Source organism: Prosopis cineraria, unplaced genomic scaffold (genome assembly GCF_029017545.1).
Source record: "Prosopis cineraria cultivar Desert tree isolate PC_DT_omini unplaced genomic scaffold, ASM2901754v1 PC8, whole genome shotgun sequence".
Lineage (NCBI taxonomy): Eukaryota > Viridiplantae > Streptophyta > Magnoliopsida > Fabales > Fabaceae > Prosopis > Prosopis cineraria.
Window position 1 is genome coordinate 25,706,095 of NW_026555339.1, and position 16,660 is coordinate 25,722,754.

General features: G+C 31.4%; 2 protein-coding genes across 3 annotated transcripts; both read left to right on the forward strand.

Annotated features, from left to right (window-relative positions):
- Nucleotides 1-924: 924 nt before the first annotated feature.
- On the forward strand, nt 925-6,610 carry LOC129317508 (putative disease resistance protein At1g63350). Its single transcript, XM_054961823.1, has 2 exons — nt 925-1,278; nt 3,784-6,610. Exon 2 carries the CDS (start codon nt 3,800-3,802, stop codon nt 6,608-6,610), a length of 2,811 nt encoding a protein of 936 aa, XP_054817798.1. The 5' UTR covers nt 925-1,278; nt 3,784-3,799.
- LOC129317088 (putative disease resistance protein At4g19050) lies at nt 5,492-11,619 on the forward strand. Of its 2 annotated transcripts, XM_054961426.1 has the most exons (6): nt 5,492-6,642; nt 7,710-8,342; nt 8,786-9,040; nt 9,137-9,364; nt 9,943-10,574; nt 11,395-11,619. In XM_054961426.1, the coding sequence occupies exons 1-6, from the start codon at nt 6,640-6,642 to the stop codon at nt 11,414-11,416; spliced, it is 1,773 nt and encodes a 590-aa protein (XP_054817401.1). In that variant the 5' UTR covers nt 5,492-6,639; the 3' UTR covers nt 11,417-11,619. The 2 variants fall into 2 exon arrangements, with proteins under 2 accessions (XP_054817401.1, XP_054817400.1); XM_054961425.1 differs by having other exon boundaries at nt 5,493-6,642; nt 8,786-9,364.
- The last annotated feature ends 5,041 nt before the right edge of the window (nt 11,620-16,660 follow it).

A 16,660-nucleotide genomic window follows, 5' to 3' on the forward strand; every position in this document is an offset into this window, starting at 1 on the left:
GCACTTGAATCTGCAAGAGCCGAAGATCACCACCTAAAGAGGAAGTCAATTAACGAGGTGTGTAAACTAAGCATAATTGCTCTTTTGAATATGAAAAGACTAATTTTTTCCTTTCTTTTTTTTTTCTTTCTTTCTTTTTTTTTTTTTTTTTCGATTTTTGGGTCATTGTTCTATTTGATGCACATGATCGTACGTCAGTTTCCAGGAACTGAGCGTTTTCACCTTTTGTGTTGATTAATCCGCTAGAAAAGAACAATGATGTAATGAACTTATTTCTCTAATACCAGAATTTAGAAGGAAGTATCAGATCGACATTGCAATAACTGTACTCGATCTCTATGGAGCTAATCAGGGTCAGGATGTAACAAAAAATTGACCTATTTTAGTTTTCATATAACAAAAAAATGCCATGCTTTTCATTTTGATCTGGGGATATTGTCGTGAATGATATGCTGCAAGATGCTTATATTCTACAGTGACCCTAAATTTAAAATAAAAAGATAAATACATAATTAATAATTTTTTTAAAAATAATATTTTATTTAAATTAATTCTATAATAAGTGGAGAGAGATAACTTAATAAAACTTATGTTAATGACTTCCTTAAAATTTTAGAGTTTGAATTTTATTTTATTTTAAATTATAGAAAAATCTTGTGTCTTTTCTTATAATTTTCATTATGCCCTGTTTTGTAATTTTTTCAATTATTTATTAGTGTCAGATTTTTCTTCCTGCACCGCCATTCGAAAGTTGGAGGAAAGTAATGAAAGGTTGAGAAATTATACATGTGTCCTTGTTCTTATGGTGACTCATCAAAAATATTGTAATTTAACTTTTCTCGGTCAGCATCAGAGAGAGACAGGGAGTCCTTTGATTTTCGTTCCTTCTCCATCTTCTTCCGTCTTTCGGCGTCATCAGGTGAGAGTGTGCCAGAGCTTCATCCGTCACTGCTTGTCAGATCATCAACGTCCTTCTCCTTCCTCTGTGCGAGTGATGATGTGAATGTTCAGGTCTCTCTTCCCTTTCATTTTCCTTACCGTTTGTCGCTGCTGAAGACCATGGAAGCTCTGTCGAAGCTCTTCCTCTGTTAGCATTTAAGACGCTTCTTCCTTCTCGCCGTCCGCTGCCGGTGACTGGAGAAAAACACTGAAACCCCTTCCTTTGACAGTGCTGCGCCGCGCGTTTTCATTGGGCTTCTTCCTCCCCTGTTTTTCTTTGTTGTGAACTCCTCTCCTCTCCTTCCTCTGTTCGAGCTGCTGTGACAGGTTGAGCTCCAGGTTTTTCCTCGTCTCCTTCCAATTCTGATGCGTCATCTCTCTTTTCTATTGTGTTTTAGCATGGATTCAAACATTCCTCTCCTTTTCGCTGCTCTGTCCTGTTGTTTCTATTGAGGTGAGGAACCACGATTTCCTATTTTCGTTGAAAAATCTGTGCGTGTAAGTGTAAGATGTGATAGAATTGAAGTTGCCAATTTTCTCTTGAATTTCGGCTGCTGCTGTTCGTGACTGTTGAGAAGAGAGAGAGAGAGAGAGAGAAGAGTTTAAGCTGAAACTTATGTGCTGAGAGCAAGATTATGATGAATATAGGTTAGAATTTTTGAGTTAAATTAGTTTGTTTGGATTGATTGATATTGAAGAATTAGTTAAAGATGAGATTTGGATAAAAGAACTTAGGCTTGAAGCTTGTAGAATGTTGCCCATAAGATGCTTGATAAAATGCTAGCGAGATGGATTTGCTTGATTGTGTATTTTATAAAATTTCATTGAATTCCTTAAAAGACCTAAGTGGGTTGGATGCTATTGACTTGTGAATTGAGTTTGGTATTTTATAGAAATTTGCTCACAAATATAATGTAGATATGATTGTTAAGAAATTGTCAGACAAAACATTTGAATGTTGAAAACCCTTATGGAGGGATTTGGAATTTGTGTGCATTTGGTGTTTTAATAAAAAGTTATAAATATGGAAGACACTTATTTTCTACAATGAAAGATTTGAAATTAGAGATTTTAGGAAAAGAGGCTTTGTTGATAATTCAAGACCAAATTATATATATATATATATATATATGTATGTATGTATGTATGTATGTATGTATGTATATATTCATCTTTGGAATATTGTGAAGTGTTTGGTGTGATGTCTGAGAAAGTTTGAAGTTGAAGGTTTTATCTTTTCTTTTTAAGAATGATGAGGCATGTATAAGAAAATGATAATGATATTAATTGGATATTAGGAGCTTAGAGATCAAGCATTGACGCAAGAGTGCCAAGTAGAAGTAAGTTTTACGTTTGAGAACTTGCCAGGTAAGTGAATAGCGTCCCAACTGATTTTTTTCATCAAAATTTCCTTTCCTAAAATATTCCGTTTTTCTGAAAATCATTTTAATAGCATTAATGCGATTATTGGACATTTGTTGATTAACATTACTTTATTTTGATAAATTAGCTTTACCAAATTTAAAATGTTATTTGATCAATTAAATCAAGTTTGAACTTTGATTATGAGATTTTTATTTTATTAAATATTGAATTGATACAGAGAATGATTCATATGAGTTCGATGTTGAAAATTTTTTTTATTCAATAAATGCAAGCGTGAGCATTGGATATGAAATTTTATTCTGAGAAGTTTTAATACTTAAAAGTATTCATGCGAGTTTGATTTTAAGAATAAAAATTGTATCTTGAAAGTGATGATTTTCTCGCATATTTGAAATTGATTTTAAAAAGGGACTTTATACATAACACTGGTTGCTAACGGCAGTTCCGTTAGCCCTTAGTGCGTCATAGTACACCTAGCTAGCAGGGTGTTTATAGGAGGTACTAGCCTCGTGCGATTTCCAACGCACGTGGAACGGAGAGATGGTTATTCGTGAGCATCGTACTCACGTTTGTTTCGTGGTTTCGGCCGCGTTTGGTTACTTACCTTCGTGGACTGTGTGTCCACGTTTGTTTTGTGGCTTTGACTGCGTTTGGTTACTGACCCTCGTGGACTATGTGTCCACGTTTGTCTTCGTGGCAAGAGCCGCGTTTGGTTATTTGCCCTCATGGACTGTGTCCACGTTTGTTACTTGTTCTGATAAGTCCCCGCAATATGAATTTGATGATTTTACATCCCATTGACTTTAAGTAGTAAATTATGTATAATTATTTATTCGCTTCTTTGCAATCAAGTGATGATAATATTTCATATGATATTTTAATAGCTAAAGATTTTATTTAAAACTTTATAGAATCCTTTTACTTTCAAAGTTTATTAAATTTTTATGAAGATTGTTGCGTCTTTAAATTGCATGATTGTTTCAAACTTTTCTTTTATTTATGTTCAATTATTTGTTGTTGGGATGTTATTTACTGGAAAAATATATTTGGGTCTTATATGGTATAGCGGAACTTGTGACTCGAGGCATTCACTGAGGAGTTTTATTGCTGAATGAAAGAAAAGAAAAATTATTTTAGTTAAATCCTAGTTTGACAAAAATTTGAACTTTATACTTACGTTGGAACCTGACCTTAGGTGCTCCACATAAACTACAGGTAGGATCCTCACATTTGTTTTAAAATTTAATATCTGATTTAATAATGTAATCATTTTTAATTACCCTATTAGTGTGTTTAATGTATTAATTTCAGAGTTTCTCTGGCGACAACTTAAGGAATATGAGTTTTATACCCATATCCCATTCTAGTCCCACCTAGTTTTTTTTTTTGGGGTGTGACATATTCCGCATCATGAACCTTCAAATTAATCAATTGGTGATTATGAATATCTCCTTTCAGGTTGCTATTAATATTAATGGCAGAGGTTGGAGTGTCAGTAGCATCAAAACTTGCTGAATATTTGGTGCATCCAACTTCACAACAGTTGCAATATTTGTTTTGTGTCGGCAAAATCACCAAAAATGTTGAGATTAGAAAGGAGGAGCTCATACTCAAGCAAGGGAGGGTCCAAGAACTTGTTCAAGAGGCCATCAATAGGACCGAGAGGATTGATGATGAGGTTAACAAGTGGAAGAATGACATGAAAAGTCTCATAACAGAGCTGGAGAATTTGGAGGAAGAAGTAAAGGCCAACAATAGCTTCCTTCGAAGGTGGTGTCCCACTTGGAGGAGATATTGTCTCTACAAAAAGTTGGCTAAGACAACCCGGAGGATGATAGAGCTAAATACAAAGAGTGATCATTTTGATTCATTTTCTCATCCTATTACTATTCCAGATATAGAATATCACTCTTCTCAAAACTTTAAGTTCTTCAACTCTACACAAAGGGCTTTTGATCAATTGTGGGAGGCACTGAAAGATGATGGCAACTCCATAATTGGGCTATGGGGCATGGGAGGTTCAGGGAAAACTACCTTGGTGACAGAAGTAGGAAAGAAAGCCAAAGAATCAAAGCTCTTTGATCGAGTTGTTAAAACTACAATTTCTCAAAACCTTGATATAAGAAAAGTTCAAGGTGAAATTGTTGACATGTTAGGACTTAAATTAGAGGAAGAATCTGAAATTGGAAGGGCAAGAAGAATAGCACTAAGATTACAAAATGAAGAACGGATTTTGATAATATTGGATGATGTATGGGCTAAGTTGAATCTCGAGGACATAGGGATTCCCTTTGGGGGAAATCATCAAAGAAGATGCAAAATTGTCCTAACCACACGCTGCCTAGATGTATGCACTTTGATGGATTGCCAAAAGCATATCCATCTTCATTTGTTAAATGAAAATGAAGCTTGGACTTTGTTTCAAACTCATGCTAATGCTAATGATGCTACTAAAGAGGTTGTGGCCCGAGAAATTGTTAAGGAATGTAAGGGACTAGCCATTGCAATTGTAGCTTTGGGAACTTGCTTGAAAGGAAAAGGAGTTGATGAGATGAAAGTAGTATTGTACAAATTGAGGAATGCCAAACCAAACAATGTGGATAAAGGAGTGAGGGATGCTTTTGCTTGTCTTGAATTAAGCTATGCTTATTTGGGAACAACGGAAGCTAAGCTATTGTTGTTAATGTGTGCTATGTTTCCTGAAGATCATAAAATTGTCATTGAAGATCTTTTCAGATATGGAGTGGGGTTAGGCCTATGTAGAGATGTAGACTCATTTGAAATAGCAAGGAGCCATGTTAGAGCAGCTATAAATAATCTTATTGAGTCCTCATTGTTGATGCATTTGTCAAAGATCAATGTGATCAAAAAAGATTACGTGACAATGCATGACATGGTTCGCGATGTAGTTTTGTGGATTGCATCTAAAGAGGATCATACCATTATGGTAAATTGCAAAAAAGAATTGAATGAATTGGTTGATGATGAAGGAGTAAAAGATTGCTATGCAATAGCTTCAAGGTATAACATCAATGAATTACCTCAATTTGCTTCTCGATTGGATGCTCCTAAGCTCAAGATTCTTTTGTTAGATTCAACAAAAGCCTTCAATTTACCGTGTCAAAGAATAAAAGGCTCTAATTTATTAGATGCATCATTTGAAGGTATAAAAGGACTCAAGGTTTTAGCTATAATTAATAAATATGGATTTATCTCTTTGATGGAAAAGCCTCGATCAATGCAAAAATTGTCTAATCTTCAAACTTTAAGGTTGCAGAACTGGGATTTAGGAGACATCTCTTTTGTGGTAAGCCTTAGAAGACTTGAAATTCTTGACTTGCGGGGTAGTAAATTTGAAAAAGTGCCAAATGGAATTGAAAAATTAAACAAGCTGAAGTTGTTAGATTTGTCAAGATGTACAATATATGAGTGTTGTTATGAAGCAATTGAGAAGTGTTCACAACTTGAAGAGTTGTATGTTTATCCACACTTTCACCATCCAAGAAACACAAATTGCTATGAATACCTTCTACGTACATCTGCTATGAAAAAATTGAGAAGGTACGAGCTACAAATAGGGGATTGTGGTGAAGACATTGAATTTTGGAATGAAGGCACAAGATCTTTATGCTTGGTTCAGTTAAATATCTCTATGGCAGGTGCAATAATCAAAGATCTTACACAAAGAGCTACTGCAATTCAATTTTATGAGCTTCAAGGAGGCTGCAAAAGTTTCATTCCTAATATGATTCAAGCTATGAGAGGCATGAATGAGTTAACTAAACTCTATCTTCAACATTGTTCAGAGATAGAATGCTTTATGGATGAAACTATTGTTCATGAAGATGTGATTGTCCCAAGATTGAATGAGTTGGAGCTTATAGATATGGATAATCTAAAGCAAATATGTCCTGGCCCTTCTCCTCTTAGCTTGTTCCAAAAGCTAGAAAGACTAAGTATATCTGATTGCCCTCAATTGCTCCACATGTTCCCTGATGACTGCAGCTTAGGCAATCTTAAATTTCTCGAAATTTCTGGATGTCCTTTGTTGACATCACTCTTCCCTGTCTCTATTGTTTGCACTCTTTTGAAATTGCAGAGGCTATTCATAAGTGATGCTCCTCATATGAAATTTGTATTTGGTGAAAACAGTGAGGAACAACCTGATCATGATCGAATTGAGACTCAAATAATGCTTCCTCTTTTAGAATATATCAATCTAGAAAATCTTCCAAATCTTGCCGGAATGGCTCTGAAAAGTATCATCCAAGGTGCCCATCTATAAAGGAAATAGTATCGAAGGATTGTCCAAATATGGTATGTATTTGTTTTCCGATGCTTTAATTTGATTGATAATGAATGTTTAAAAAACTAAAGTTGTTTTAAATATCTTTGTTCATATAATTAAATTTTTTAGCACGTGTGAAATAGCAAGTAGTGTTTATGTGAATACATATTGAAAATGAGAACATGCTGTTTGTTATTTAAAATGAGAACTGAAATAAGAAAATGACACATAAATTTGCATTATATTCTTTAAAAACATGCTATTCTCGTGTCAAGAAAATTTATGATGTCCTATGCCGTTGTTTTTAAATCCCAGTGTGATCTTGGTTTTGAAGGTACCATATGGTATGCAAATAAAGATTCAGTCACCAATGTCAATCGAAGATATACAATTCTATTTTCGTCATTTCTTAAAATAAACCCTAGGGAATGGCACATATGACTGCCCGAGGCACTATGAGCATACCAGACATCAAAGACTATGCTTATCTTTGTTTTTTTAATAATTATGTTAATAACACTTGTATCATATTTATTAATTTTTAGAAAGACTACACAAAATGATATAAAGGAGTCAAAATTTATTGTGAAAAAATCTAAATTATAAATAAAATAAGTGATTAAATCACAGTGAATTTACTTTGATATCTCACTACTAAAATCCCTAACATGGTTTTTTTTTTCCTTAAAAAACTTTAATATTGTCCAAATATGAAACAAATTTGCTTTCCAATGCTTTAATTTGATTTAAAAATATGTCTAAGAATACCAAAGTTCTTTTTTTAGAAAAATATATTTGCTCACGTAATTAAATTTTCTTTTGCACGTGAGAACTAGCAACTAAGTTCAATTATTTATCCTTTTTTTATGGCCCACAATAAATATTCACTCTTATAGGCCCCTCATCATAATGTTTTCCCAAACTTCATTGTGAACTCCATTTTCTTATATATATATATATATGGATATGGCTGTTTCTTAAGAATAATACATGTACATAAAGATTTTAAATAAACCTGATTTATAGTTTTTTCTTTGGAAATATGTTAATGGTTTTCATTTCTTCTATTTCTTCCTCTTTCACGGAGCAATTGCAGGAAGCTAAGGGGTATCAATTAAGGAATGATCTTCATATCTATGGAGTAGAATCCATTTTCCACTATCAAACTGGGGTTGAAGAACAAATGCCAACATTTCAATACCTTGAACATTTAAATTTGACAAAATGTTCAAGATTGAAATTTATCTTCTCTACCCATATCTGTCAAAGTCTTCCAAAGTTAACTTATCTATCCATATCTGATTGTGAGGAGTTGGAGGCAATCTTTTCAAGGAATGAAGGAATTGAGAAGAATCTATCCATAACTAAAGCCTGTCTGCTGAAATTGGAAGATCTGGAAATCTCTAATTGCAACAAGCTGAAATTCGTTTTGTCTTTCATGATCAATGATGCTAACCCAATTCTTCCACAACTACGCACTCTGACCATATTAGATTCTTCTCAGCTAGAAGAAATTTTCAAGTGCTCTAATATCGAAGATAATGACATTGACCTTGAAAGGCAGATTAAGTTCCCAAACTTGAAATATGTAAGACTTAAGAAGCTTCCAAGACTTGTTGATGTTTGCCACCTGTTTAAGTTGCACGTCGTGGAGTTTTGTAGACTTAAGGTTGATGAATGCCCAAAACTTATGCCAACTAGGAGTGCAACTATTGGTTGGAGAGAAAAGGTTAGTAATGTTCTGCAGTGGTTCTCAATGCTTCTTTTTCCATGCTGCAAATCTTGCTTATATTTTATTTTACAATATTAATTCAATTGACACATTCAAAAAAAAAATATAATATTAATTCAATCGATGCTAGGTGAATATTCAAAACAAAATTCATATTCAAACTAGTTAATTAATAAAATATCTTATATTCCTGCATACAAATTTAAGAAACCAAATTAATGAATTGCATTTTATATTCTCCTCATCACTCTGATAATAATAGACGGAAAGCATTTGGTAGAACAAAGTAGGTACATATGTTAATAAATGATTACAATCGTAAGTAGTCTCATCCAGTGTGTGAAGATATTGGTTATTAACTTGATCTCATTTTCTTTTCCTTATCCTTCCAAGGAACTAAGAATAATTTCCACCTCATTTCACCTTTATGTTGTATACAGAGACTTGAAAGGGAGTATGTATTGAAATGTAGCCAACTAAATAATAACGAAGCTCTCACTCTTCCATTCTCTCTTCTAAATGCTGGAGAGCTTGCCATTCAAGGTTCTGTTATTGTAGACACGTTTCAAATCATGGGTAATGATGACCAAGAAGAAATCGAGGACTCAAAATTTTTGAGATCAGAACAGCAAATGCTAGAAGGTCTTGTTCCCACACAAGTTTTGTGCTTCCAATATCTCCATTCCTTGAAAATGGTTAGATGCAAAAAGTTGAAGTTTTTATTCTCAATAAGCACTATTGTCCATAATAACTTTCTCAAATTGAGTTCCCTAACCTTATCTGATTGTGAGGAACTGGAAGTGATTTTTGGACATGGTAGTCAAGATGATGTCAACTATGATGAGAAGATTGTGCTTTCAAGCTTGAGGAAGATAGAACTTGAAAATTTGCCAAATTTCATTCGTGTTTGTCAAGGGATGCAGATTCAAGTGCAGATGAGTGACATTAGCATAAGGAACTGCCCCAAATTTCTTGATTCTAGTTTGGGATATGCTATTCAACAATTGGAAACGGCATCGGTAAAAATGAATATTCCGTATCATGTTGATTAGAGTCTTTCAAAATGAGATAAATTAATATGTGGATTCTTAACAAAATCATCTTGGCTTTAACTGTATAACTTAAATAGGGAACTTGTAAGTAATTACAAAGAGATAAAAGGACATGAAAGAACAAAAACAATTTATACTTGAAGTACACAATTATATGTTTTTTCTTTTAATTTTGGAGCACAATTGATGAAAATATGGAATATATCTGGGACTTCGTTTCAAGTTTCTTTAAACATTTTTTAAAGATATTCTTATATTACATTTTCATGTACAATCATATCAAAAAAAAAATTGACAAGGAAAAAATAATTGTGTGCATATTCATTCATAAAATATGTTGATAAAAAGTTATTTTACGTTTGCCCTATAATCATACATTGATAAAAACACATTTGAATATATGTACAAATTTACTCGGCATATGCATGAATTTCTATTTAAATATATTTAGTTTCTTTCATCTTTTTAAACTCAAGTATAAATAAAAACTTTTATCATTAAATTTGATTGGTGTGAATAAATTTTTTTATTTTTGTTAATTGAAGCTGCAGTTCCCTCAAGCTTCTACAGAAAATTCAAATTTCCATGCTACAACAAGTGTAGAAAAACAATTATATGTAAATGAAGAAAAAGAGATGATCTTGATCTCAAGAGTAGAGGTGCTGTCTCTGAAGGATTCGAGGAACTTCATGTGTGTATGGGAGGGTCCTAGTTTCCTTAGCTTCCAAAATCTTTGGCATCTAAAGGTGAATGGATGTAGTAAATTGAAATGTATCTTCCCAAGCACCGTCATCAAAAGCCTACCATGTTTGTGGTATCTACATATTGAAGAATGTGAAGAGTTGGAGGAAATAATGTCATCAGAGCCTCACTTTCCAAATGCATCCTCGTCTTCCTTCTGCTTCCCAAAACTTCATAGTCTTCAAGTCTTAAAATGCAGGAAGTTGAAATGGCTCTTCCCCTCTCTGCCCTCTACTCAACATCTTCCGCTGTTGGAAAAATTGAGAAAATTGAGAATAGAACATTGCTATCAGCTAGAGGGACTTTTCAAGTGTGAAGTTGAAATCCAAGAGAAAGGGTTCTACAACCTACTTCCAAAGCTGCAATTTATTAATGTTGAGGATTGCCCCATGTTCTCGCAAACCGCACTCGCTACTCTTCAAAGCTTCATACACAGGTATGAATATTTTTACTATCCACACTTGCCCATATTTGACAGCATAGGAACTTTTTTTCTTGGTAGTTTCTACTTTCTTCTCTTGTGTGATTTCCTTCTATATTAAGCAACCTTGAAATTTTGGCATTGCATAGCTTACAAAAAATTTTGTTTATTTTTGAATTTATTTATACACAATCTCCTCCATCATTCATCCATTTTCTTTTCGAAAAAATGTAGTTGATATGTAAGTGTGAGGGAATGGCATCTAAGGCCCCCAAATCAAAAAAATTTGCACCTATGGTCCAATATATTGTAAATTTATTCTGCAAGCCCAAAAGCCTTAGATGTAAATAAGTTTTCTAGTAAAAAGACTTATTTGCCCCTTGTTTGAAATGTACAAGTTTTTTCAAATATATGATGTGACAATGTCCATAAATTAAAGAACTATGTTTGTTTTCTTCTTAAAAAGATGTCATTAATTGATATATTTCCTCCGGACGAGAATATTTATTATTGTTAACTAATTTTACAGCTTATGAAAAATATTAGTTAAAACCTCATTTTTCTAAGAATATCCACATCTTTTCATTTATTCCCTTGAGTTTCTAGTAGCAACTACATAATTTTTAAACGTGGAGCATTTAAAGACAAGAAAATAAAAAAAAAAAGCAAGGGTATAAATGGAGAACAATATATAAAATTTACCCAAAATCCTATATTTTGAACCAAGGAGTGCCTCTATAAAACAACTTATATTACATGGTCCAGATGGAGTATAAGTTTTAGCACTATGGTATGAAACTGATTTTGAGATTGTAATTTTCTCATATTTTTACAGAGGGTCAAGCTTCAGTTGGTGATAATCATTTCTCTTAATATTACGGAGGAGGATTTGAAGTGATAATGCAATTAAGCCTTGCCATGTATAGGCCTTGTAAGTTTGCATTTGCCTCTGTTTAATGTAATCAAGTATCTGGAGATTTGCAATGTGTGATAATTGGCATTCAATATTTATAACATTCATTTTGGCATGAAGATACATTTTATTCATGTTGGAATAACGTTTCTAGGTGAAAATTGAAGGACACGTTTTTTATTATCAATGTATTTAATTTAAAGCAAAAGTTTCAATACGTTTTTATTAAACATGCTTGATTGTTTATTTCTTAATAGTCTTTTACATGCTATTGATTTTCGGAGTAGGCGGCGCCCATCATTTTTGGAGTTGATGACAGCTTCAACATTGTTCAACATTTCGTGTCCTCTGTCAAAGTGGCTTCTTGAAAGTATGATTAGTTATATGGCCCTTACAAATTACACGAGACAAGGAACGTATAACTCTATATACATTTAATATTTCTAAGAAGTAGAATGAATAAAAACATCACCAATTTATATGCAGAAGAGGATCCTCTGCCTCTGCTGTTGAAAAATGGTAGCATCAAGCTGCTTTTCTAACAAATTTAAATTGTATAGATCAAATTTAGATGATTATTAGGATATGTAAGCTGAAAGACAGCAACACAAAGAAAGAAACACGCCCATTGACCACAAATCATTTTGTACACGAAACACAAATATGTTGCTAAGCAGACCAACAATGACAACAATGACAAGCAGAGAGATCAATAGAGTAGAGTGTGACAAAGAAAAAAAGAAATAGGACAGAGTTTGAGACTGAGTAACAGAGGACGACAATATCCGATGTAGCTTAGCAATTTATAGAGTCAATATTGGCATGCAAATGTCAAAGTGTGAATTTGGAAAGCAAACTTATAAGATAAAGATCCAACGACTCAAGCATTTCCACAAGTTCCTTAAAACCGAGAAAGCCTCCAATTTGCTTTTCAAAAGTTACGGACATTGCTTATTAGGAGATGAAGAATAGATGGTGACGATGAACCTTTCATCATTACTGGCTCATGAAAAAGTTACAATTGAGTAATTAATGACTAACAAGTTATCCAAATTTGCTAGGAATAGGAACAACAATGACGAAGTGAAAAAAAAAAAAAAATACATCACCACATCTCACAAGACGAAGAATTGAAGAAAAACTCGATATATTATAATAAGATATCAAAGCTGAGCAAAACAACATGCCTAAAACCCTAGTCTTGGCAATGGAAAGCCCATAATTCCATAAGACATATATGGTTGGAGGTAATGATAATTATTCCCTCTTTTAAAAAATATAAGTAATTTTTTTGAGAGGTTGAATATTAAAAAATATAAAGCATTTTTAATATTTCAAGGTTTAATCATTGTTTTTTTTTTAAATTTCTCTCATTAAATAATTATTTTATATTTGTTTTAGAGTGCAACACCCTATTATATAGGAGTAAATATAAAAATATAATATTAATTTAAAGATAATTAACTATTTTATTAAGAGATGAGATTTGGTAAACAATGCTTTATATTTTTTTAACAGACCAAATAAAAGTTTGGAGTTCAAATCACCTATCAACCTAAAGTTTAAAGTTCAAATTGTATATTAACTCATTTATATTTGAAGGCTTGCCCAATATCACTGTGTTAGTTTCATTTTCATTCTAATTTGGCGTCCTTTAATTAAAGTTGTGGATTGCTCCGTCTTCTCCAAAATCACTCTTTAATTGCTGCTCTTAACAACTTTTTGAGTAAGGGAAACCAATTAAGGTACATTTATATGTCTTCTCAAACACCGCAGTTTCTCTCATTTAAGTTGACTAAAGATTTTTGTTCTAATTTTCTATATATTACCTTTAATTTTCTGGTGTAATGTATTTTCTTTTGGCACAACTTTGAAGTGTTGATGCTTACAATATGAATCTGTATTGCGTTTTGCAAGGACAAGTACGTTCAGATATTTTCAAAATGAAAATGTGTGTGTGTGTATATTTCGTTATAAATTAATAGATTTTATGAAAGGTAGTAACCACCACTAGGTACAAGAAAGCAATAATTTAAGAAAACTCCACATATTAAAATGATGGTATTCTTCATAAAATATTTTAAGTAATCATTCATGTTAAAATTAAAGCTATGTTGGTTCATGAAATAAAATAGAAAAATAAATTTTTAATTAAAGAGGTATGACACAAAATGGTCATCACATTAAAGCATCACTTCAAATATTAAATCAACCCACCTCGAAGATTGAAATAAGTGACAGTGAATATTAAATCAAATCGAAAATGTTAGTCACATTTTGACATTACTTTTAGAAATGATACTTTTTGTGATTTATAATATTTTATCCGTTCACAGATGTAAAATATTTTTCGAGGAGTTAGATGTTCAAAAAGATATTTTTAATCTTTTGAGATATAATTATTATTTTTTTAAGTGTTCTATTGATAGTAACTTTATATTTATTATAAGCTATTTAATAAAGGTGAATATAAAAAGTTATAATTAATTTAAAAGTAGGTAACTATTTTATTGAACTTATAGGATTACAGCCCATCCCCTAATTTGTCCCCTGTATTGGACTTCCTCTTATATTCTCCTCTGCTGGCAGTTCGTCATTTTGAGTTGCTTCCTCAAGTTGGCTCGTGACACATAACTTCTGTTTCAATTTTTTTTTTTTGACCATCAATCTATTTTCTTCAAAAACAAAAACATCCTACTTCTTGTGATTTCTTGTGTGACCTCATCTATTTGTTAGAATTTCATATTTATTTTGATCGTCAGTTTATTTTCCTATGCGTTCTGGTTTAGCGATGCTGGGAAATATTGATGTCGGGTCCTCAGGTTTAGGTCATTTCTTTTGGTCCACGTGGATCATACTTTTTATCCCACTCAAAACCACGTGTAATTTTATTGGTCAAAGCAGGTAATTTAACGATAATTTTCATAAAAAGTTGCAGGATATTTTTTCTTTTTAATCCTTAAAAAATTATAAAAAAACTCAATATCTTTTATTTTTGACTAATTAATTAAGCAAACCTTTTAAAAAATGTCTTATATTAAACTGGAGGGAGAAAAAAAAAGATAATTAATCTATATTGTTTGAAGCATGGTCGGTTACTAAATATAGACAACTTTTTTTAGCAAGGATCAAATCTTGATTTGTTATATCGTGTGGAAAGAGCCAATTCAACTAGACTTAACCCCTGTTTTGAACTGCTCAAGTCATTCTTTCATTATAATTTTATACTATATAGGTCAAATTTTATATCTAAACTGTTTAAGTCAAATTTGAACAATTTAAATTTATTTATTTATTTAATATTAGGGATAGTGAAATATCCAATCCCTTAACTTTGCTTCAATTATTGATTTGGTCCTTCAAGTTTAATTTTAATATATTTGGTCCTTTATGTTTTTTAAAATTATTAAAAATTAACTACTAGATTAATTTAGTCTTTTAATACTTTTTTTACTTAAATAATTACACTACTTTTCATTAATCTATATGGCTATCATTAATATTTCTTTGTTCATGTTTGTAAATTTTAACCATGTTATCTTCTCTTTAAATAATAAAGACTAAATCGATAATTGAGGCAAATTTAAGGGAAAATTGATAAAAATTAAAACTTGAGGGACCAAATCAACAATTAACTTGAGGGACTAAAAGTTTCATATTTCTTAATATTATAATAACAATTTGAAAAAATTAATCATTTGATTCCTATAATTTTAACTTAGTTGTAACTCATCATTACCTGAATTTTGATTCACAGTAACTTGGTCCTTATAATTGTGACTCGATTGTAACTCAATCTCTGAATTTTGACATAGTACAACCAAATCCCTGTAGTTTTAATTATTTAAAATATTGATCCCTACATTTTAACAAATAAAATTATAACATTAAAATTATTTTAGAAAATAATAAATAATTATTTTAGAACTTTGGACCAATTCACTGTACCCTTGAATGCTGAACTAGAAAGATAATGAATTATATTTCCAATGAACCATTGAAAACAATTAGATGTGGTAATTTAAATAAAGCTTAACGAGCTAACCTGAATAAGCCTAAAAAAAATTTAACGCTGAGTTTGGAAGTTTAGAAAATTGTCTTTACTCTGAGCTTATTTAAGTTGTTCAAATAAACTCAAGAAATATGAGCCAAGCCTAAATACCCAAATTTCTTTTTTATTATTAATAAAATAATATAAAAAGGATAAAATTGAAAATATTAATTTTTTAAAATAAAAATTGAAATTATATAAAAATATAAAAAATAATATTTAATAATTTGAGTATTTGGGTTAGCCTGAAAGCTCAAAGGGTTAGGGCCAAATTGGCCATATGGGTTTTCTTATATGTTAAGGATATTTTAAGCCCGATTTAAATAAGTTTTGCCTATATTAAATCTGGCCTACTCAAGTCACCTACTCAAAAAAAAAAAATACTTTGAATTTTCTAAAAAAAATTCAGAGATGTTGGCTGATATATATATGTATGTATGTATGCATATTGGGTGAAAAGGAAGTTTCATAAATGCGCGCGTGTGCTGAGTTACAACCAGAGCGAAAGGGGAAAGCAAAATTACATCAGAATTCTAGACGTGGAACAAATTCTAATGATATGATCAACAAATACCCCGATTTGAATCAAAATGCCATCAATAGTGATGGCTCCTCTAGAAAAAATGATGTTGGTCAATACTTTATTTCATTTTGGCCAAAAAAAAAAACCATTTCGTCTTTTTTTCTTTTTTCCTCATTTTCATGTGTACATTTATTACATTTGAGTTATTTGATTTTCTTTCCAGTTTTGCCAAACATCTTTTTTTTTTTTACGGAAAATTACTGTCAAATCTAAATGTTTATAATCTTTAGGGAAATTATAAAAATTAAAATTTTTAGAAATTTAAAATATAAATTTATAAGTTTTAAAATAATTTTAATTTTTATAAAAATATAGGAATTAATATTATAAATAGTTAAAACTATAAGAATTGAGTTGTATCAAGTAAGAGTTCGAAGACTAAGTTACAATCGAGTCAAATTTTAGGTACTGAGTTACCCTTGAATTAAAAATACAAGGACCAATGATTAAATTTCTCTAATAATTTTGTAATAATTATTTATTTTTCATTTATTATAATAATTACTTGTGGTTTTAAGGTTAAAAAAAAACATTTGCTGTCACGACACAGTTTT

Excerpts from the sequence above, each read along its gene's own strand:
- LOC129317088 (XM_054961425.1), top strand. Across the intron at positions 8,343-8,785 it reads CTATTGGTTGGAGAGAAAAG|AGACTTGAAAGGGAGTATGT; the intron begins GTTAGTAATGTT and ends TGTTGTATACAG. Across the intron at positions 9,365-9,942 it reads AACAATTGGAAACGGCATCG|CTGCAGTTCCCTCAAGCTTC; the intron begins GTAAAAATGAAT and ends TGTTAATTGAAG.
- LOC129317508 (XM_054961823.1), top strand. The coding sequence starts at position 3,800 with ATGGCAGAGGTTGGAGTGTCAGTAGCATCAAAACTTGCTGAATATTTG.